General features: G+C 37.6%; 1 protein-coding gene across 1 annotated transcript in view; it reads right to left on the reverse strand.

Annotated features, from left to right (window-relative positions):
• The window catches only part of TBC1D5 (TBC1 domain family, member 5), a 295469-nt gene that overhangs the window by 144276 nt on the left and 126503 nt on the right, over window positions 1-24690 (reverse strand). The window contains exons 3-6 of the mRNA XM_009888924.1: window positions 17511-17577; window positions 2691-2799; window positions 766-855; window positions 590-661 (exon numbers count right to left, since the gene is read on the reverse strand). Coding sequence (XP_009887226.1) covers window positions 590-661; window positions 766-855; window positions 2691-2799; window positions 17511-17577 — 338 coding nt within the window. The remainder of the gene's footprint in view (window positions 1-589; window positions 662-765; window positions 856-2690; window positions 2800-17510; window positions 17578-24690) is intronic.

The following is a 24690-nucleotide window of genomic DNA, read 5'->3' on the forward strand; positions in this document are numbered from 1 at the left end:
AAAACAACTTTTGTTTCTTTTAACTGTGTAAAGAAAAAGAATTAAAAACCTTGGAAGAAATGCGTACCTTGCAGCCTGGTGCTTGAGACATTAACTCAACACGTATACAACTCAGACATTCAACAGTTCTATTTTTGCTGGAGAAAAACTTCCAAGGCTGAACAGTCTTCCAGAGGAAGGCTCTTCAGTATTTGCTGTTAACAGCATTCCCTTCATATTGACTGTTTAAACACTCCTTCAATTAGAGCCATTTTGTGTATAAAACGAAAACACAGCAATAAAAAAAGTGTATCAGTCAAAGAAAGGATATGGTGTGAAACTGAACTTATAGTCCAGCACCTATTTTTTGTTCATCACAGCCTTTCCTGTGATAAGCCCTGAAAAATCAGAATATTAACCTGGGAATGAGCATTTCTGGTTGTTCAGCAGAGCCTGTGAACCACTATTAATACAAATCAGTTTTGAAATTTAGGAGGGAGATTTTAGCACCTGCCATTTTTCCTTCTTCAGCAAGAACTCATTCTCGTCAGTTGGATGATGATGAGAATTTTAGTAGCACATATGTTGATAGAACCAAGGGTCAACTTACCCCCTCGTCCTGAGACAGCGGGTTGTTGATTATCAGATCTTGCTGTCCTGCCTTCCGAGGATTTGTAATGTGCTGGGTAAAAACAGAAAAAAAATCAAATCCTCTTCTGTTCTATTGTAAGTATTAATATCTATGTCAATGCATGAGAGTAGAGAACCTCTTTTGTACCAACTTACAATTTCTTTGATCTTATTGTAAGAAGTTCTTAAGTCTGAAGTGGTTTTAATCCATTGACTTCTGTCTTGGGGTAGAACCTCCAGAAATAACTATCAACAAAAGAAAATAAATCCATTAAGTTTAATCAATTTAATAGCTTTTCACATAAATCCTACCAGGCAGCATAAACCACCTCAGAAAGGAGGAGTAAGTACTCTACACATAAGGAGAAGAAAGCAAAGAACTATAAAATACTGCTGGCTTCAGTACCTTCCAGTCAATAAATAAGTAGCTAGAAACAATAACAGTTCTAGGGTAGGAAATAAAAGATTTAAAAAACCTGAAGCCACAAACTCAAGCTTTGTAAACTGTCACAACTTCAGTAAAGTTCATTGAGACTTCCAGGGCAGAAACAAAATGCAAAGAAGACATGAAAATAAATATACAAAACTTCAAGCTATGTACATAACACAGCTGAGCTAATGCAACATGCTTAAAAGAAAAGATGAATGCAGAGCAGAAACTAAACACTCAGAGATATGCTCTAGCTAAGGATTGTGGAAAGGGAAAATCTTAGTCTATAGAGAAGTAACATGTTCTAGAATTCTACAAAACAGTTAAAAGAGTTGATTTTGCAGAAAGTCCTTGAGAATGCCTACCACTCAGTTCTTTCACATTTCTGTTTAAAAAGGGTTAGAAAGAAATATCTATTGGAAAATACATATAAAATAAGGAAAAAAGCAGAGTATTTTCTTGCTTTTTAAATGTTTTTATTTACACACTATAAAGTGTTATGAAACAGTAAACACTGACAAAGAAAAAACATTCCCAAATTATTAAAAATACTTACGTATTTCAGAACTTAACAAAAATCTTGATAATATTTTTAAAACAGGCAGTCTACAACAGAGCCTTAACCCATATTGGGACGTGAAAATAAACCCAGCCTTATTTCTAACATAAAACCACTGCTTGATTTAATTAGTGGACAGTGAGGGACTTGATGCTTCTGTTAGTTCAGGGTTTTGAGTTATGGCCTCCTAATTTAGAGGCTCAAGAAGAAGCGGACTGGCAAAACAATTCCTGTGACATATATTCATTCACCTGGCCTCCTGAAGAAAGTATTTTCATTAACTTTAAATCTGTTCGATGCTACATACATTTCAAATTTCAAATTTCTTTCATTCACATACAAAGAGTATTTTCATTTCCTTTTTATAGCTCTTTGTGCCAAAGTGAAGATTGAGAAATTCCATGTGAGGAAACTTAAATTATCAGTGTTAACATACAGCATCTCTTTTAGGGAAAACGTTCTCTACTATCTAAGTTAGTGCAGAACAGAAGACCTGATGCCAGGGCAACAGAATTCTTTTGGACTTCGTATGGCATCTCAGTACTAATTTGCTTTATTTCTCTCTTCCTTCAACTTTGAAAAAATACAGTAAGAGACCTCTGAGGACCTGTCGTGTTTTAAGACGGGAAGACCTGCCTTCGCTCTCTATCCCGTCATTACAAGATGTATTCGTCCTCATTTTCTCAATTCACTGGGAAAACCTGCTAGCAGAAGCATCAGACTGATTTTAAAGGAGTCCCAGGTTCCACAAAACATAAATTGTGAGACAAACTTCCTTTTTATTTCCAGTGTACGACTTTACTGCACAGAGACCGAGAAGAGAGATGGCTGTGCGGCACTTAATTCTGAACACATCACCCAGCACAAAGAGATTCTTTCCTAGGAATCTTTTGCTATCACCCGCAATTCAGCTTTAAGGCAAGTCAGTATGATTAGCAAATGTCCTATGAATTATAGAAATGAGTAGGAAAACATTGGGATGAAGTCTCTTGGAAAATTCATGATTCTTTGCATCAATAATCTTCCAGCGCATCAGGTAATGTGTTGATATATTGCAACCACAAACTGTAAATAAATATTTTCTCTTCTTACCTTCCAGCAAACACTACGGAACCTGCTGCTTCTCAGCTGCCCATTAATCCCCTTCAGCCGTATAGTTGCCAAGTAATTGTTGTTTACAAATAGTTCTTCCCATTCTTTACTGTGTGCAAAAGCAAAAGGAATGAACATTTAAGCAACAACAAAAAAGTCTTAGCTGATTTAAGGACTATATGACACTACCCAATTTTGGATAAGCAGAGGAAAGGAACTTTTTTTAATGTATATATTTAGTTGTGTACCATTTCTAAACGCATGGCTGTCTTTTTGGACACATTTCTTCTTTGGATTTAATGAATATGTAGATCGCTATAATTATGCCAGCTACTGAAATTCATAATGTCTATGGAGGCTATTCCATTTCCTCTAAAATGTTGGTACTGCAGTTCAGTGAATAAACAAGAAAAATGAATATTAATATAAGCACATTCATGTTTCAGCTGCAGACAAAGAAGTACCTATTCCAAAAATATGCAACAGAAAAGTATACTGTTGACTGTATTAGCTCCTCACATGACATATTTGCTTAAATGAACCTTCTTTTCTTCTTAATGTCAAGCTGGGCAGTTAAGCATAATAGAAGATGACTTTCTTTAACATTTAGTGCTATTTACTATTGAAATCACTCCTACTTCTTTCTACATGATCAGTTTTAAAATTTTAACAGGTGCTAGCAAATTTAAAAAAACATCAAAAAATTAAAAAGCCTCACTGTATAAACTGTTAAAGGCAAGCTTGAGTACCTTGCAGTACCTATGGCTGACTAGATAAACAACCTAAATATGCCTCCCAGGCATGCAGGCACCAGGGGCCTAACACCTGTGCCTCATTAATATACAAGTAAATCTGCTCTACTGGGAAACAATTGGAAATTAATTGTCCCAAACCATCTACTGAGTTTGAATAAAAGAATTAAATCTATATTTCCTGCACCTTCTACTGAAACGAATCACAAGAACAGGAAAAGCCATTTGATGGTCTTAGTAGCCCACGACTTGCTCACAGGTTTCTGCAGCCACTCTAAAATCCAAAGGGTAATTTCAACGTAAAGAGCTGGGTTATGTGCAAGGAAATGTGTTTCAGATTTATTTTCAGTGCATGTCCTCAAGGTGAACATCTCCCTCTCCCACTGTCACATGGGAGACTATTACTTCTCCCTGGGAGACCAAATGAAACCAGAAAGAGGGAAACTACTATTGTGACTCCAGGGTAAGATCTTACCAGATTTCTTTCGCTAAGGAGGGTCACAGAGTGGGTTATACTAAATACCAATAAACTCTGGGTTTGCAGACTGCCCTAAATATACACAAGCTCGAGTTAGATAGTTTTCAGACTTTTAAGCTGAGTTGTGAGGTTGACTTTTTTTAAACGTTGTTTTAGATAAAACTTGTTCAGTTTCAGAATGGAATTATATGTCACAGTAGCCGGGAATAGTTGGGAAATGGACTTGGCAAGCCAGGAAATTATGGTCCTGTTCCTCTGAGACAGGAGTGAACTTACAACCCACACTGAGACCAGAAGATCTGTGTTTGTGGATACACCACCTTTCAGCTAGGATCGTTTTCTAAAAAAAAAACCCAGGTGTTTACTTCTGGGCCTAAATTATTAACTACTTTGAAAAGCAAAGGTACTCCAGATAAGGACAAAGACGAGTAAAGTAGTGTTAGCTTGCAGGGGTTAGGGCTGCTTTCAGCTTCTGCCAACTGCCAGTATTCCCAAGTGACCACAATAGCAGCAAGTAACTCCAACGGTGTGGTGCAGCTTCCTTCCTTCCTGCCACGTTCCCCATTCTCCAAGTCAGAAAGACTATCTGGGCATTTCACTGGCTCCCTGTCTCCCACACATCCTCACCTTCTGCAGTGAGCTGCCTGTGATTGTTTACCACGATTCTGTCTCCTTTAAATACAACGTATGGTATATAGCAGACACAGCTTGAGAAAAATCTGGCCCTTCCTTTCACAGTCATTTATACTTCAGTAACTACAGTATATTATGCCTATCTAAATAACCCTCCTGTTTCTATCCTGTATAATATTCTTTGTTTGCCATTGTAAATTTTGTAGCATCGTTGGCCATTATAACTACTGCCAAGCTGCCTCCCTAAGGTAGCGATGCTTCAAGAGTGACACATTCCCCTGCGCACACAACAGGTCAGCCTCTGAAGCTAGTCACATTGTTCTGCAAGTGGATGACATTCCCACAACGTCTTTGAAAATGCCGGTATGTCAGCAGAGCTAGCTAAAGGTTTCAACCAGTGTAACTGTGAATAGAAAGAACAGAGAAGAAAGAAGCTCTTCAGGTTATTTTTTTTCACCAACTGCTGGGAGTGATTGCTACACAGTAAGAAAGTAATTTCAACATTTCTTACATTGTATTAGTGCAGATACTATGCTTTGTCTTTTTTTTTTTTTTTTTTTTTAATTTGTAATGCCATTCCAAACACGTTTTGAGCTAAATTACATTTAAAACAGCCAAAAGAAATTTGGCAAGATCATATCTCCTCCACATCCCCCCTTGGCTGTTGGGATCACTAAAAAGAAAAGTTATGAGCAACTGAAAAAAACAGACTTGGAAGCTGCTTCAGTTTTAGTAGAGCTGAATGGTATCTAAAATCCTTTCTGAACAGCATTCACTAATTCATTTCTCAAACATTTTGAATGAAGGCTAATAAATTAAGCCTTACAATTCTAGAGACTGCTTCAATAATGGTAACACTGTGTAGTATCAACAAGCTATCAATTCTAAAAGGATAATTTTTAAAATGATATAGCCCTAGTCTGTAAACTAATATCTCTGAGCCTTGTTAACCTGGGCTTGCAGAAAACTCATCGGTCAAAGTGAAATGAGCAATGAAGATTGGAACTCAAGTCTACCACATCCCATTTGCTTCACTGAAGTGAAAGACTTCAAGAGCCAATTGGAACCACTTAAACTATGAATAAGCACTTGCAATTGTTTTTAATCAAACTAGAAAATTAAATGCATAATCATGTGTAAATATCATCTTTAGGTAGTACAATTAAAATAAAGGCAAATGCCAATGTTAATGTTTCATTTTGTACATATTTTTCATTTCCTGTTCTTATTTAAATATCCTGTCTAATATACTATCATACATATTGTAAAGTTTCCATAATTTAAGGCCTGCACGAGCAAAAAGTAATCGGATTAATTTAAAAAACTTAATTTCACATGCTGTATCTATGCAGTGACAGTCCAATGTAAAATATTTATTGGCATGAGTTAGGGACAGTTGCATTACTTAGAAGAGGGAAAAGTGCTCAATATGTATGAATGAAAGAGCAAACAAATCAATGGAAGGGATGAAGGCTGCAGATTTGTTCTGCAGGGTTTGTTCTTTGTTATTATCTGTTCCTGTCCATCTCTTGAAACGTGCATTTATGTCATAACCACAAGAGTTTGAATCTGCCAGCAAAAGAATTTTATACGGGGCTCCACTCTAATACACACACTTTCTTGCTTATAAGGAATGAGGTTGATCTCTTAGCAAACCATATATAAGCATATGTATTCTTCTCTTTCTTTCCAACGGGATGTGTTTTGTGGATCTGATGCTTGTTAACACCATTACAAACATAAGATTTTCAGAGATAAAAGTCCAAAGACTTGGAAGAGAAATGTCTCTCTCTGACAACCCACTGTAAGGAAGGGAACTGGAATGCCACTATGGCACAGCTATAGAGGAACAAGCAATTATAAACTCTTTAAGAATGAATAACACCAATAATGTAACAAGATGCCTGGAAAATAATTCTGGAATTCAAATAGTAGTTCCCAGAGTTTTACTGAGGCAACAGTGAGCTGCAGTAGCGTTGGGGAGAGGTAACAAAGACTTTCTTCCACTGATAGCCAGTAGTGGAACATCAACCTCCGGCTCTGCTGCTGAACTTCAATCTGCAGTATAATGACAGAACCAATGCATTGAGCATAGATACGCAGAAGAATGCAAGTGTAGCCCACCAAAGCTCATCACAAAATAAATACTCTATTCAGAAGAGGAAGAAATACAATTGAGGAAGAGTGGTACAGCACAGGCAGTAATCACCGCTACTTAACTTCTGCATCTACTTATTTATGGGATAAAGCTGCTCGTGTATACAAATGCAGATCCTTCCAAAGTTTAAAGCTAGTGTAAGAAGCATTTCTATACTACGATGTTCAGACAACATCAAACTCTGTGGCAGACTCTAAAATCCATAGAAACGCAAAAATGTGAATAGCCACATCAAACTACAACCTATGTCACTGAAAAATGGCAAAGATTCAGTTCTGGGACTGCGGGAGTTCAGAGCTACCAGGTAAATATTACTGTCCATAATTATTTCACTTTCAGTTGAAACTGTGGGTAACAAAGAAACCAGTATCTATCAGGTCATTACACAGTGGGTATAGTTATTTTACCTCATGCATTTTTAAAATATTTTACGCCAAGTTTTGAAATCCCTTTTTTTGTGTCCATGATGAAACAAGATCAATCCAATATTTACAACAACATTTAGATAACAAGGAATATTTCTCAGTTCATGAAAGAATACTGCAATACTATTGAAAGGTGTGAACATTTGCATACATATTTGAGATTTCAATCTAAATCTCGAGCTTATTCTACCCTCTAGACCAATAATGAAGGATAAAATGGATAGTCTCATAGAGATCCAAAGAAAACTCTTGAGCAGTGCTGCTAGTATTGGCAAAATCATCTCAAACAAAATGGTGTGCACGCCCCCAGAAAAGCCCATTTCACTTTTTCACACTGTTTTTTGTTAATCTTCAGAATGTGCTTTTTAAAATGTTGAGACCCAAAATCAGGCCCCTGGAAGCACCCAATGAAGCAACAGGATACTTAACAGGCTGTCAGAAAGAAAACGAATTCTTGAATTATCGTGTCATATGTTTTGCAATATGAGGTCTTTATTGATAGGAACATCAATAAGTGAAAGTAGTATCTATATTTAAATAGAGGCAACAGTTCTTTTCAAACATACTGCATGAATCCAAGAAATATGCATAGTTTGTATTATTTATTATGCCATAAAATGAACATTTGAGAAAAAAAGTGATGCAACAGCTAGGAACGTAATGAAAACAGAGTTAATTCTATAAAAACAGAGGGAAAAACAATTGAAAGGTAGTATCAAGTAATAAGCAGGAAGTTTCTGAAACAAAACCATTTCTGAAACACATGGATTTTTATTTGCTACCCTGAAAATCCAGTTGACAGCCTTAATGTGAAGGCTTATCAATCTGCTTGGAAAATATATGTATTTTCCTCTGTTTCTCAAACTCCTGCCTCAGGATACGAGGCAGAGTTAACAGCCATGTAAGTGTGAATATGCATGGCTGCACTGCTGGGAGGCTCAACATTCAAAGGCCAGATTTTTCTAAACAGTTCAGGTTTCATCTACTTTTGGCTGACATGCAGTGAAAAAGGTTTGCGTGAAGAAAGGTAAAATCGCCTTCTTATCGCAAACATTCCAGCAAAAACTTCAGGTTATTAGCTAGCTATGCCCTTAAAGCTACCGGCGTGTGTGTAGTACAGTCCAAGGAACTGAAATAGGGCCGCACGGGCAGTGGGATGTAGTGCCAGCACCTCTCCTAACAGCACTGGATCTGAGGCAGAACCCCGAGACACCTTTTTCCATACTCCAAGTTGTGCACTTTGCCTTGGTGGTTCTCAGCTAAAGAGCCAGGTTTGACCCTGGGAGAGCACTTCACTTCTAACCCTGGAATTGTTCAGCTTTTGTAGAAGAGTTCTTGTTACAGCCCTTTCAAAGTCTAAATTTCATCAGCTTGTTTGTTCTCCTCTACTTACTGCTTTATGCACACATTTACAGAACGCTGAAACAAAATGTGGACATTATGTTCAATTGTTTTTATTTTTGTCTCGTAACTGATTTGCCAGTTGCAGAATCAAGGCCTTCTAGTTTATATCCCCCCAATACCTTTAACATCCTTTCCATGTTTAGAACATTTACTTTCTAGTTCTGCTGATCTTTAACATCCTTTCCATGTACATGTAGAACATTTACTTTCTAGTTCTGCTGATTAGAGTTCCCTTCTGCTATTTTACCCTTCTGCTAATTCATAGCCACAGCTCTACAAATCATCAAAAATAAAAATGGATGTAACAGCGAAAGTGGAGAAACTTTTTGAAGGAATAGGCCTCAAAATCCCAAAATGTTTCTGTGCTCACACCTGACTAGCTAGAGCAGGTCTAGAACTGGTGTAGTCATGACAGTACTTAAAAATATCCATTGAAGTTCAAAACTTGGATGACTTTATGATGTACAGCATGAAAAATGCAAAATTCTAGTTAATATTGTTAATTCCTTCTTAACTTTGTAAATCCATCCATTCTACATGCAATGACATGAGAAAAAGAGTAAGTGATTTCATGATATAACTTTAACCTCTTGAACTGACTAGGTTTTACTGCCATCATTAAAAACCACATAGTCTTAGTAGAAGCAAGTCTTTGCTCTTTAGGTTGATTTCAATTGTACATTATTTTGAGAAAGCTTCCATCTTCAAACTTCTTTGGATTAAAAACTGCAACTCCTCAAACCTGCCAGCTTGCATTCAAGTTTTACATACAGTTCCAGGTTATGGTGAGATTTTCTTTAAAATGAAAAGGAAATAATTTATCAGATATATTTTGAGCAGAGTGTAGGAAAATCAAGGTATCCAGTTTAACCTTCAGTAGTTCCATTACGAAGTTGTAGCAGACAACTCTTCCGTTTAAAATCCCACTGCGCTAGTGGGAGCACTGAGGTAGTACTCAACAAAGAACTGATCCTCTCCAGGTTCTCTTGTGGCTAAACTCAGCCAACAAGACAGTCCCAGTTCTGTGGCTGATGTTCCTGCTTTTATGTCACTGTACATCTCATGGACTAGAAGCTAATGCCAGCATGATTCAGATCTTGATAAGACTACTTCAACATCAAAAAATATACAATGCCATTTACCTGTCAGTTAGCCATGTTCCTGCACAGATGATGCGAGTTCTGAGTTTTAAATGAATGACAATGACGAAGTTCACTGCGTTACTTAGACTCACTGACTTTCAGGACTTTTAATAAATATTTCAAATTCATTATTGCCAGATTTTGTGTTAGAAGGAAGAATCGTGAAAGGTTTTGGGACCACAATGAAAATCCCAATTCTGCTGGGTTCCTTTCTTTACTATCAAGTTTACTTAGGGACTAACAGCGCTTACAAAAAAGAAAAATCTTAATTTAAAAAAAAGAAGAAAGAACAAAATACTTCTGAAATTTTTCCAACCTGATATTTCTGATCTCATATGGTATGCTGCTCATGCTACTTAGCTTAGCACTGAACTTTTGCTTAGCAATTCATGTTTTGCACTCATAAAGACCTTCCTTCTTCTGCTCTTGCCCCAGGTGTCATCTCCTTCTGATTTAGAACAAACCAATTCCATCTTTTGGATTTTGAATAATAGGGTTTACAGAATCACAGAATGGTTGAGGTTGGAAGAGAACTTTGAAGGTCGTCTGGTCCAATTCCTCTGCTCAACCAGGGTGACCTACAGCCAGTTGCCCAGAACCATGTCTAGACAGTTTTTGAATACCTCCAAGGAGGGAGATGCCACAACCTCTCTGGGCAACCTGTGCCAGCACTTGGTCATCCTCACAGTAAAAAAGGGCTTCCCGATGTTCAGACGGAACCTCATGTGTTTTAGTTTGTGCCCATTACCTGTGGTCTTGTCACTGGGCACCACTGAAAAGAGCCTGGCTCTGTCCTCTTTGCACCCTCCCTTCAGATATTTATATACGTTGATAAGATCCCTCCTGAACTTTCTCCTCTTCAGTCTGAACAGTCCCAGCTCTCTCAGCCTTTCCTCATATTAGACATGCTCCAGTCCCTTCCAATCTTAGTGGCCCTTTGCTGGACTCTCTCCAGTATGTCATGTCTCTCTCATACCAAGGAGCCCAGAACTGGACACAGTACTCCAAATGTGGAGTAGCGGGGAAGGACCACCTACTCTGACCTGCTGGCAACACTCCTTCTAGTGCAGCCCAGGATACTATTAGCCTTCTTTGCTGCAAGGATGTGTTGCTGGGTCACATTCAACTTGACGTCCACCAGGACTCCCCAGGTCCTTTTCTGCCAAGCTACCTTCCAGCCCACAGCATATATTGGTGCCTGGGGTTCTTCCTCCCCAGGTGCAGGTTGCAGTTCTCCTTGTTGAACTTCATGAAGTTCCTGTTGGCTCATTTCTCCAGCCTGCAAAGGTCTCTCTGGATGGCAGCACAACCATCTGGTGTATAAGTTTCTCTCAGTTTTGTGCCACCTGCAAACATGCTGAGGGTACACTCTGCCCCATCATCGAAATCATTAATGAAGATGTTAAACACAACTAGACCTAGTGTTGACACCTGGGATACACAGCTAGTTACCGGCTGCCTAGACTTTGTACCACCGATCACAACCCTCTGAGCCAGTTTTCAAACCACTTCACTGTGCTTATCCAGCTCATACATCAACAGCTTTTCTGTGAGGCTATTACGGCAGGGAGTGTCAAAGGCCTTCCTGAAGTCCAGGTAGACAACATCCACTGCTCTCCCCTTATCTATCAGGCCAGTCATTTCATCGTAGAAGGTTATCAAGTCAGTCAAGCATGACCTCCTCTTGGTGCACGCATGCTGACTACTCATGATGAAACTTCTTGTCCTTCATGTGCCTGGAAACGGTTTTACAGGATTAGCTGCTTCAACATCTTCCCAGGGATAAAGGTGAAGCTGACTGGCCTAGTCCCCTGGTTCCTCCTTCTTAACCTTCTTGAAGATAGAAGTGACATTCGCTTCCCTCCAGTCCCCAGTCTCCTCTCTCAATTGCCATGACAGTTCAAAGATTATTGAGAGTGGAAAAGGAAATCCATAATGAAAAACACTTTAAACATTAGTAAGGGAAAATATAGCATCAGCTAAATATGGTGTCAGTGGTATACACACTAATTTTCGTGTAAAACAGAATAAACTAAAAGTAAACCAAAATGTTCACTTTCCATAGATGTTAGAAACTATCTTTCACCCTTGCATGGCCTCTCTTCCTGTTCTAAGTCTTTCCTTTTTGCTACCAATTCGTCAAGAAGCATTCTGCCAATAAAAGATGTTGGTACTCAGTCCTTCCTTTCTGATTCTCTGTTGAAAGCATCTCATTCTTTAAGTAAATTTCTAAATTTGCTTTCCCCTATTTTCTAAGGGATCACACTGCATAGAAACAGAAAGCAAGACTATATTACCATTTCTACCTCTTTAGAAAGTAACAAAATTTTCACAGGAAAAGTTCAAAAAATCCACAGTTTGTATCTGTTAAAATGTTTGGCTCTTAGAAAAAGTATATTGCATATAAGGTTTCAGTTCCTTAATGACAACTTATTCTTCCTTGTCTTATGACATCCTTTGCAAATTCCTTAGGACACCAGGCAAGGAGTGCAGAATGGATCATCTGTGGAAGGAAGAAGTCAATAAAAGAAGTTTGACCAGACAGAGCTGGAAATTATATAAGGCTCCTTGAACAGGAAAAGAAAGAAAAGTAATTTTGAAATAATTCAGAGAAAACCAGGTATCTTCTAAGCTCTCAACAGGTGTGACAGTGAGATTCTTGGATTTGGAGAAAAAAAGCTGCTGGAGGAAACCTGTGACCAGTGCAAAGAGTCACTTTCTCTTGCTGGAAATAGGAGATTTGCAAGATGGAATTGATAACTTCTTCACAAACATGGACAAAATGAGAGTACTGGCACTGACTACCACATCCAGAGAAAGATTATAAGCACATTCAGAACATAGTCTTTCAGAAGAATCACAAAATTCAAGGAGAGAATTTACAGGCTCTCAGACAAAATTAACCTGTACTGGCATCAACCAAGATGGTGTCTAGCAAATGGTTCCAGATAAGACAAAACAAACGTGGATGCCACTTTTACTGCTTCCTTCTGGAAAGAGAGGAAGGATGCAAGCGCTGAGAACTCCTTACACAGCAGAGGTGCAGTGCCACTTCATTGCTTTGCCTTTTCCCAAATTTTTGTATCTCAAAATATTTGAAAACTCCAATAGAAACAAGCTTGTTCTTCACAGATCTTGGTTATGTGTGAACACACAGCGGACAAAGTTAGGAAAACAGATTATAATTGCACAGGGGTAGCTTAAAAGTAAAACAACAAAGAAATGCCACCTGCGTATGAACAAGACTAAGTAGGTTTGTGTAGATGGGAACGGGCAGCTTCCTAACAGATTAAGACAAGAGTTTTCCACAAGGTGGAGGTATGTAAGTTGCCTACATCTTCGCACTACATTTAACATGTAAGGACAGAGGCTATGTAGCCATTTCTGGCTCAGCTGCCAAGAAAAAACATAGGTCAAAGAGGAATCGAACTAGTTTCACTATCCACTTTTGGAAGGGGGCAGAAACAGGGAGGAACAGCTTGCACCCCTTGCCGTCTTTCTTCTGTATGCTCAGTATCAGTCCTGTGGTTGTTGGCTGGCACACAAGAAACATGCCTCAGCCAGCAGGACCACATTGCCTTTTTGCAGTAAGAAAGAAAACATCTGGTAAGTAGAATCTATAAGAAGTCAGGGGAAGAAAACAGAATACGAAAGTCTTTCTTATACTAGCTCTCCTGCCTTTTTGAAATATCAGCAGGAGAAGGAGCATACATTGTCTACATAACCCACAACTTTGAGCAATCATCACTTGTTAAGGAGTTTAAGGCACACAGGAAAAAACTTTATCATGATACATGGGGTAGAAATTAAACTTACATACAAGTGCAGAGATGTATTAAGAAATTATCCGGCATAGTAGGTCTCTGAATCATAAAGTAAGTTAACAACACAAGTATGAAAAGTGAGCTTTTTTTAGGCTATATATTTATTAGAAGCAGTATTAATGTATGAATCCTCCTTGGAAGAAAATAAGTGTCCTTGAGATGTTAGATCCTATCAGCCAAATTGAATGTCTGCATCAATGGCTCTCCCTAAAAGTCATAATTAGGTCATTAAAATATATTTAGAAAAATAGCCTGTAAAATAAAGTTAAAAAATACTCACCTTCATTTTATTTCATAGGTCACTGTTATACCATCTAATAAGATAATTAAAAACATGCAAGCAGCTGGTACTGAGGCTAAACAGATTAATGTAATAGTCTGTAGTCATATGTGCTGGCAAGGGGTTCACCTCTTTGGCGAGGAGAAGGTCAGCTGCCCTTGGGAAGGCAGGAGAAAGACAGTATTTCTACTTTCCAGTGGCACTGCATTGCAGATACTGAAACTAGAGACCCACACCTATTTTTCTTTTCCTTTTGGTGAAGTCCATCCAACCTGCACATCCAAAAAGGGCTTTAACCATAGCAGTAAAATAATATAGTAGAGCAGAGCTCAAGTATTTCCCTCGAGTTTCTTATGTTTTAAAGATGACAGTTACTGTATGCCTAAATCCTTGCTCAAATTTTTCTAATAGTGAACTTACAATTTTGATGACATGGTTCTAGGAAATAATTTTCATAGTTTCTTATTAGTAAAGCTTCTTACCAAGCACACAAAGAATACTTCCATCAGAACTTGAAGACCAACTAGAAAATTCTCTGTGACCTGACAGGATGCATTCACAAGCTCCCAGAATATTTAGAAATATGTGCCAGTCACATGTGCTTTTCATTTACATTACTTACAAACTTTATGGCCTAAAGGGAAATGCTCACTATCTGAACATAAGCAACATTAAATCTGTGCCGTGATCAACACAAGCAAAAGCCACAAACTCTAAGGTGACACCATCATACTAAAAATAAAACCATACAAATAGTTCTGGAGCAATATAAATATATCAAAGGATAATGATCTGACATCCTTTGTTAATACATACGCACATGCTCAGAGTCTTGTACTGGATAGTGTAAAATTGTCCTTTAAAATAGAAAGTGTTGGAATCAAGTAACACCTCCCGCTCTGTGGTTTTTTTTATTGTGGTAAAAACAATATGCTCTTTAGAGCACTTCAATGGCAAAACACGTTCACTGTCAAATATTTTTAAACATTTGGAGTTGCCTCTTCTCCTAAATCAATTGTAAAGAGACTGCTACTGAGAAAACATAAAGCAGCTTTCGTTTCAGTAAAAATTTCCAGTAGAATTTTACATGTATTAGCCTTCTGCAAGCATGACATCTACGATGATCTAAAGGCGCCTTGGCCTCTTTTAGGGCAAGAATTCACTAGGCAATCTTTTTTAAATACAACAGACTGAAACACATTGGGTAAACAAGACTATCATAAGTTTTATCAAATTACTAACTTACTGAAACACTATTCATTGACAGTATCCTAATGAGTCCTTAAGGAAATAACAACCATTTACCACCGTTACCTTTCAAAGTAGTTTAAGATTCACTTTCCGTCTTTCATAAGGTATAAGCTGCTCATTTTTACTTAACATGCAGCACAGAACAATAACTATCAACACAATATTCAACCCAACAAGCAAATTTACAGCCAGTCTCATTATATGATGGGAGTTACTTGCCACTGAGCAGAAAATACTCATTTCACACCTTAAACATTGTATTACTACTTAATAACAGTGCTAGCTTGCCAACTATTAAAAGTCAGAGGTTTCTTTTATATATATGTGTGTATACACAGATATATATACACACCGTACTATCTTGCTTTATTATCTTGCCTCTAATTATCACAATAATACTCTGGCAGTTGTATATGGGACTGCTTTTAAAATATTAATTAACTTCAGTTTTGTAAATTGGGCTGTCCTCCTCTCTGACAGAATATGATTATTATTCAGTGGAAGTCGTAGCCAACGTCGTATTTATTATATGTACTCTGGACTAAGGAGTATGGAGATACAAAGGCCAACTTTAACCTCCTCTTACTTGTGGAGCATTAAAGACTGCTGCGGATTGACTACAGTTTAGGCTGGGCTGGTTTAGCACCCCAGACTGGCTCACCGAGAGATGAAAGTCACTGGATGAATGGAGAAGGGGTAGGGAGAAAGGGTCGGCCCCCAGTGGACACTCCTGTGGAACCAGAGCTTAGCTGAAGCTGGCTGCTTCTTCAAGTTTTACCTTGGCAGGTACAACAGCCGGGGCTCTTGAGTTAATGACTTTCAGGGGGAAGTGTCCTGGAATTAATGGCAGAGAGAGCTCTCAACTCCTTCCTTTTGCTCATCTGGTTAAATTCTACCTTGCCTGTTTTTCAGAGACTGCTGCATGGTCTCTGTATCTACATATGCTTCTCACCTAAAAAACATGAAGATTATTCTGGGTGGTATTTTTAAGCCCTTCTTTTAACTTAGATGGTATGTCGCATGCATTACAGAGCACAAATGTGACAAGAAATGGAGTCAGGCAGAACCCTGAAATGGATCTGCTAACATTTTTCTCAAAGTGAACATGCTAACTACCCTCAAAGGATTTTATATCATCACAAAGTAGGTTTTATGAGAGCAGACTTACTAGAAAACAGCAAATCGGAAGGATTTGTAAATCAAACCTCCCCTGTCCCACTGTGTCCCTGCAGGCACACCCTTTTTTCTAACCTTGCTCCCAGTCCAGAAGCCTCCTCTGGGTGTTTGAATCGCAACAAACTCTTGGCTGTTCCCTCTAGATCCTTACAAGAAGTCCTTCTTTTCAACATCCTTGACACCAGGCGGTTTGGTCCCCGCTCTCCTCAGCAATCTCTCAGTCTCCAGCCTGCAACAGGTTCTCCAGGTGTTGCGTCCCTCCCTGCCACCCCACACCTGAAGGGTCCTCACGCCCAGCACAGCTCGCTGCCCGCAAGACGGAGAGATATCCTCCACCCAGCCAGCTGCAACGAGGACAAGGCAAACAGGCAGGTTCCTCCTGCCCTCCCACCTACACCTCTTTGAAGTACAGACTCCAGTAGACTACAAAGGAAAAAAAATGAAAAAGGTGCCATCCATCCATCCAATAAATGAATCCAAAATAATCACGTGGTAAGCTTGTTTTATTTTACCAGACTTAAGCATCAAAATCAGATGCAGTTATTCTGGTTAGCACAAATCTTACTGTTAATTTAACAGTCACGAGGATGAAGATTTAGCATTTGTAGCAGAGGCAGTATTTCGCTGGCTGAAAGATGAAACCACACACCTGCTGATTACCTTTCTGTGCTTTCAAGTACAAGCTACCCTCTGGTATGTACCCAAGCAAGACTCGGACTCAACGACCGTGCTGCAAAAAGTTGCTCAGCCATCATGTTGCTTTAACTGGTGTTCACTATCAACAGAATTGAAGTACTATTTTCCTCTCAGAAAACCTCAAATTTAACAAATCCTGGCTTTGGTTTTTGACCTGAAATAATGAGCTAATAGAGTTCCATGTGGTCCATAGATCCACTTACTTTGGAGGATATCGGAAAGGTGATCGCTGGTGACTTAAATATTTCAACAGCACTCAGCTTAGCTGCTATGAGTTTAGGTGAGAATTTCTATTTTACTGCATACTTTGGAGAAAAAAAAACAACCAAAAAGCAACCTTAAAAATATTTAGGCTTACAAACATCCTGTACTTAGTTAAGCATTTTGAAAAGCTTTCTCAAAAAAATAACAATCCAGAAAACAACTTCTCAGATCGTTCCTTTATTAAATCCTTCATGTCCTTTAGTCTATTGACTGTTGCAATTCAGATTGTACAGCAGCCTTAAAACATATGGACCTGTTCCTTTGCTTTAAATAGATTATACAGCTTATTATATTCAAACTGTTTAAAATTAGAAAATAAATATAAAAAATTACCAACCTGTAAGAAATAAATGTTCCATCAGAATCTGAGGTGTGTTGTGTACTTCCATTTTCATTTGATCCTCCTAATACAAAAATAAAAGAAAACGCCTTTATTATAAGACAACCTTGATAATAATAAACACAATATCAATGAGAATTGCAATTGATTTTACCATATATAGTAACTTTAGTTTACAACAAAACTTACATAGACAAGTCTCAACTTTACATCTTCAAATTCTTGCAGCTGGCAAGAGAGACAACTAGCCTCCATGTTCGATTTGGGGTCTGAACGTTCTGAAAATCTGAGATTTAATTTCACTTAAAGTTTTCGTTGAGGCCCTTTTCAATTTATTAAACACAATTTTACTAGTATAGGGTTACAGAGGTTTACCACATAAATAGATGAGTTTGATTTTTCTAACATTAAATCAAAGAATACAAAAGTTCATCTATTTTGTGAAAAATTTTGAGTTCACTGTATGATATCAGATATTTTTTGTCATAGCACAAGTTCAAAGCTTCTCTGAAACTACATAAGTAACACGTCTGCAAAACATCTTGTTTTACATCTTGTGGGCTGTTTATACATAGAACAGTGACGTTCACAGAAACCAAGGATTACAAGGAAACCTTCCTCTCTGCAACTACTTCTACTGAAGGACTGTTAAAAGCCAGGAATAATCATCTGTTTTTCAAAGCAAATTTATCCATGTCCAGTTTTATACTATTTATTCTTGCCCAACCTGTCACTTAGCTTGATAATTTTTCTATGTCCCTGTGTATTTCTTTAATTCATTTACAGATCACATCGTGCACCTTTGTGCCCTCTGTTGTGCTTACAGAAATCAAGTTCTTTCAGTCTTTTTCCTAAATGAGGCTCCTTATTCCCTGTTTTGTTTAAAACAGTCCTTCTTAAACACAGAAAAGAAGGGACAGGAGCTGTAGGCAGCATACTAAAAGTTTAAGCAGTTGATTCTTCGGACAGTGGTTTTCTCTACCAAAAAAATGTTGCTTGATACAGTCTATAATCACGCCACACCATCTTGCAGTTTCATAGCCATCCTTAACCAACACTCCTACATGTTTGCTCTCCATTTTTATTTACAAAAAGAAGTTTGCAGTTTACAGTAAAAATTCATGCTAGTCCAATGCTGTATTTCACACTATTTCATGCTATTTCTAGTTCTCTTTTCCTCAGAAAGGACCAGTCCTACCCAAATACTGTATTTGTACTTGCACTGGATACACCCTTCTAATATTTTTTCTTCATAAAAGTCCATCAGTGCAGTCTCTCACTTTGTGCTAAGACAACAAATGAAAATATTGCATAAGATCAGTTCCACCACAGACTCCACTAAAAATAATTCTTTAATGAAAAACTGCATTTCTCTATTCATCTTATAATCACTATACTTCACTAATCTCCACCTGTTCTATTTCATAACATCTCCTGTGGCACTACATCAGATGGTTTACTGAGGTCCAGATAGACTTAATGTATTTCCTTGATGTATATTTCGAAAGGCTTTCAGGTTAGCTCGGCACACTCTCCTGTTTAACAAAACACCGGCACTAAAAGTTATGCCATTCACTTGTCTTTTCTCTCTTAGTTCTTCCTTAACAACTTTTCTAAAGCCCTGCAGAGATAATAGTCAACCTATACAGCTGCTTTGCAATCATTTTTTTTTCTCTTATTCTAAATACAGGTACTACATTTCCCCTCCTTCAAATATATGCTACCAGCCATGAACTAAAAGACTAAAAAATTGTTCCATGCAGCAGCATTTGTCAGTATTCTTGAAAGACATTTACTCTACAAGTCAGATGCTTTAATATTTAGTGGATGTGCTAATTTATAACATCTACGCAACGCTCCCCTTTATTTTATTTATTTATTCTCAGGCTTTTGCCTGAAATTTTATTTTTACTGAAAATTAAACCTTTTACAGTTTAGACCCTACCTGGATTACATTTAATATCATTGTCCATTTGCACTGCACAATGGTTCTAGTTTTCTTCCCCAGAAAGCTTCTTTACATAGTCAAGTTATATTTTCCTGTTAATTTAAACCCCCTTCTTATGATCTAATTCAACTTAACTTTTGCTTATTGTCACTATAAGCCCACCCTTTCTGATATCCAGGAGGCAGCCTTCTTTGCAGATCAAACTGCTTTTTGGTTTCTTTCAGGATCTTTGCTTACTCCAGACATTCCTTAAAAAATACTTCATCAATTTTCCTTCCAAGTGTTTTTTCTCATCTAATTTGGAATGCATTTTTTTTATTAACTTTTGCACCTTTGTCTAAAATAAATCCCAAACCTCTACTACATTTTAGTCTAAAATCGCTCAGTCCAGTTGATTTCACTAATTAGCTCTCTCAATTTATTTTGAAAACGGAAATCCTACTTAATCAATCTGCTTTTTGTTTACTAAATTTAACTAAATTAACAACACCAGATATTTCATCCAGGAGACGACCCTCCCAGTATTAATAACCATCTGTTCCATTTTTTCTTGTATCTCGGAAAATAGTCTCCCATATTGGGACAATTTTAAGTAATATGTTTTTTTCATATATTACCCATCTCCACATCTGATCCTGAGCATTCAGAGAAACGACTGAACTATGTTCAGTCTCTTTTAAAGCCATATGGCTAGGTGCAGTGATATTCGGCAATTGTTTATAGGGACACAGCACATCAAAATGGGTCCTGAATGCACTATGGCACTTTATTTACTTAGACAACTCCTAAACATTCACCTATCACACTAGTCAGACCAAAAAAGAGAAGTCATTCGCAATGCTAAGTTCATATGCTGAAAAATATCTTTTGGGACTCTTTTCAAGAATGGCAACACAATCTTCTTCCTTTCTGAAGAATGAGGTTTAAAAATATCTCAAAAAATGCAAGGACTTTATCACCTTTCAGCTAAACCATTTGTCCTGCTTGGAGAGTCAACAGGACTCTGCGAAGAAAACCAGAATCTTGGTGATAAAAGTTGTTCTTTCATCAGGATCCCACCATGAACATTTGGTGGGATCCTGGGTCTGCTACATCCACTGAGTTGTCCTTAACAAACTACTCTAAGTGTTGCTTGCTTTATTCTGAAGCACTCTCTCAGAAGACAATTTCCTTTATTTAAACAACTGCCACGACACTTCAGCATTCTTAATTGTACACCCATTGTTAATAAATCTCATATTCGTACAGGTTATTGTTGGCTTGTTGGTTTGGGTTTTTTTTGATAGCTGCTTTTGCTGCACCATCATACCATTAGCAGCTGCCACCAAAACTGGATAGGACTACGTCCATTCACCTCTCAAAACCGCGATTTAGTGGAGTGGGCATTTCTGTGGTTGTTTTCTTGCTCCATCCCCTTTAAGACAGATATGTCTGTTATGACACCTTGAAAGATGATTTAGATATCTTTCATTGAAAGTGATAAAAATGATAAAGCAAACTGCAAAGCATTCATTGACTTAAAATAAGATTCCCTAAATTTTACCTACTTTCATCCAAAAGACTTTCTAGCAAATCCTGGTAAGTTTTCATAGTCAGCAATGCTTGAGAACAAATGGGACAGGTGCTTCACTAACTAATGACAACAAGATGTGGGAACCCATGGCCTGGATCACCTCTCCTCAGGCAAATTCCAGTTACTCCTCCTTTTGAAAGGTATGCTGAACTCCCAGTAGAACAGACAGATTACGTGTTATCTTCTTCAGTGATAATGATCCAACCTTCTGGTAAAATTAGGATGTATACCGAACAGTTATGAATATAAGATTCATGATGCTGGTAACAGAAATCCCGGTCTCCTTTAAAAATCTTAATTGATTCAGTACTATCCTAATCTTTACATCCATTCTGAGACTCAAAAAGGGGAAGAAGGGCTCTGTTGAAGAAACAGAGGATGCTCTACCAACCCTGCCCCACACCTCCTGAAAAGGTTTCCAAACTTCAAATGCAGAAAGCTAGACAGAAAGAAAAAAAAAAAAAAAAGAAAGTAAAATAAATCACATCATATTTTCAGAGGAAAGAGAAGGGAAACAACCAGTACCATAACAAGCACCAGTATCAAAGTCAGTACGGCTATGGTACCCAGCTTTCAGCACTAGAGCAGTCACTGGTTTTAATACAATAATAAAATAAGGCAGTATCCTTCCAAAGGGACTGAAAATCATCTGGATATCTTTCTTGCTGCCGCTTTAACTGGTGAAACTCCCTCTCCTGGGAATCAACGCTTCCTCCTGAAAGAATCCAGTTCCGTTGCCCTATTTTAGCAAAGGCTGTTCTTATGCGTGGAGACCAGGGGCTAAATGGAGCTGGGACTTGGGTAGCTGGGATCTGGTACTACCGGACACAGCTGGAGGCTGTTTCAAGAGAATCTGCGTAACTCGAAATCAATGCTTTTACTAACCAGTCAAAAAAAGAACATTTCAAATGCTGGCTTCTTTAGATTTCAGAGATGCACAGAGAAGGATTTGTAAACTGTACGTTTACTGGGGTACTAAATTCACCCAGAACACACAGGCTTGTCACTTCAGTACCTGTTTTCTTGTGAGAACATGCTTGAGATTACAGACATAGAGTAAAATAGATGAACCCAGAATAAGGAGGATGCCAAATACGCTTTCTGAAAGTTATCTGAAAACCATGTGTAGAAATTGTAACAAGGAGAAGCCTAATTTAAACACGCACACTATTTTTGTATTTTTAACAGCCTGTTACACTGATAGTGTAATACCTTGTCAAAGAAGAGCTTTCTCAAGGTGCAGTGCACAGTTTCCACTTCGGGCACTAAGAAGAAACTGGATAGCATTTCAGAGCCCCAGTTCAAGAGCAGGAAGATGCTCTGGGTCTGCACCAGGCACAACGAGCACTCTGAGCTTAAGCATCTTCTCAACAAGAGTAAAAAAGCATGTGAAGAATGATGTAGGGATCAGACATTTCTCACTCATCTCCCTCATTACCTCTCTGAAAACAGCTATTTTCTGTGAGATGCAAAAATTCAGCACAGGACTTCTTACAGAGAAGGGCTGGGATACTATCATAACCAGCTGCAAGTCTACAAAGACAAGAAGCTTGAGTGACATCCCCTTACTCTATGGATGTACTCCTACTTTTAAAAATAATTGAACTGTTGTTTTTTTTTCTTTTGAAAATATGTTTTGATATTGAAAAAATGTCTTTACATATATACATATTTCTGTACGCATGTGTACACACATATGCATGTCTTTGTGAGGGTACATGTATATTTATGTCGTGGTAACCAATTTACCAAGCTGGTGTCACCTATGGAAGGGTTTTATGGCTGGCAGTTTAGGAATTTGTAATAAAAGTGATCCCATTTAGGAAATCAAATTGTGCATTACCCTGCTTACAAGTGTCAAAATGGAGATAGATCTCTCTGCTGACTAGTTTGCACTCTGCTAAATATTTTCTTCCTACTCTAATCAAAGGTTTAAATGTTGTTAAAAAACAAAATTTATTTAACAGTTGTGAACATTTAAGTTCAGGTTGATACAAAACACTCGATCATTAATGCAGTGTTTTATGATTAGAGACAAGGAAAATTTTAACACAAATATATGCTTGCAGTCTAAGGTTGTCAATTCTTGTAACATGACTTCCAAATTCCATGCTATATTCATTTTCAGCATATTTAAAGCTTAATAATTTAATGATTTATCCAATTTTAATTTATACTTTCAAAACCACTTTGAACAATCTGAGGTGCCACTGGAGATCATAACAGTGGTCCTGGTTAAGTCAAATAATAATTATAGCGCTTTCACTTTAAAGATGAGATTATTTTTAATTATTGAGTGAAGTACTTGAGGTACCATACTTATATAATTACGCTACTCATTAAATGGTTATTGAAAGCTGAAATGTAATTTTAATGACAGCTACCTATTTTTCTTTGCACACTTTATAGATGACAGATCAGTCAGGAATTCTAGTTTGCTCAGAAAATCCTTGCAGCTGCACTGGTTCTTTCAGGTGTAAAACAATTAAGCTGTGCTTTTTTTAAAACTTTAAACATATTTTTTTCTCAAATGATATTTATACGATATACAGGAACTAGCAAAACTAGAACAATAATACAAGGATATTTTTTCTTGTTCGCAATAACACCAAAATTCTGGCCCTGAACTGTATACATTCCAAACAATATCCCCCCAAAACTAGTGACAATACAAATATGAAAGAATGATTTTAGTCAAAATGTGTTCCTCACATAATGCAAACAAAAAAAATTGCTTAACAGATTGCAGACCTTTATTGTGAGTATAAAGGGGTAATCAACATACAATAAGCATTTTACTATGCATTAAAACTATATATAATGCCACGAGACTCCTTTGCTTTTTGTAACACCAAGGTTCACAACTCTTCAAACATAAAATTCCTTCATACTATTTACTCCACTCATCAAACTGATCTGGATAAAATTTATTCTAATACGTAGGAATCTCTGACAATTGACACTACGGAGTTGTGGTCTCAGAAATGAGCACCTAAAGACTTATGTTCTGTATTTTAATCCTTTATAGGCGACGTTTAAAATTCAGCACATTTGTCCATTGTTCCAAAGGCTGGTATCTTTTTCAAATTAAGCTTTCCTTTTTCACAATGAAAACCAAACAGAAGAGTAAATTTGTTTCATTAACAATATTAAAGCAAAGATTTCTGAGTTCGCTGTATGGGGAAAAGGCAATAAAGTTTTGAAGAGGGAAAAACTGCTTTGTTCCTTCAATCCCCTAGTTGAAATTAATTATAGCAAATGTTTATGAAAACATCTGTTCCGTACAGTTATAAATTCTTAATTTTAGCATGGGCGATTCCAGGCTCCTCTCTTATTTTGAAAGAGAGCAGTCTGACAATCGAAAGGTTTACAAAAGAGCAGACAATTTGCATTTCTACAGCACCGAATATGCAGTTTGGAAAGTCTTCAGGATCTCTGCAGCGAAGGGGGAAAAAAAATAAAAAATTTTACAAAAAAGACTAAGACGACTGAAGCTTTCCGATTTGGGTCCGCTGATGGACCAAAAATGGCAGTAGGAGGAGGAAAAAAAATTTAAAAATTAATAATAAAAGGAGAACTAATCCCCAAACATACGGCAAATGGAGGGGTTTTTTTTACTGCATAAACTAGACCTTTAAAAAAAGTGAAAGGGGGGG

This window comes from Charadrius vociferus, unplaced genomic scaffold (genome assembly GCF_000708025.1).
Source record: "Charadrius vociferus isolate BGI_N301 unplaced genomic scaffold, ASM70802v2 scaffold217, whole genome shotgun sequence".
Lineage (NCBI taxonomy): Eukaryota > Metazoa > Chordata > Aves > Charadriiformes > Charadriidae > Charadrius > Charadrius vociferus.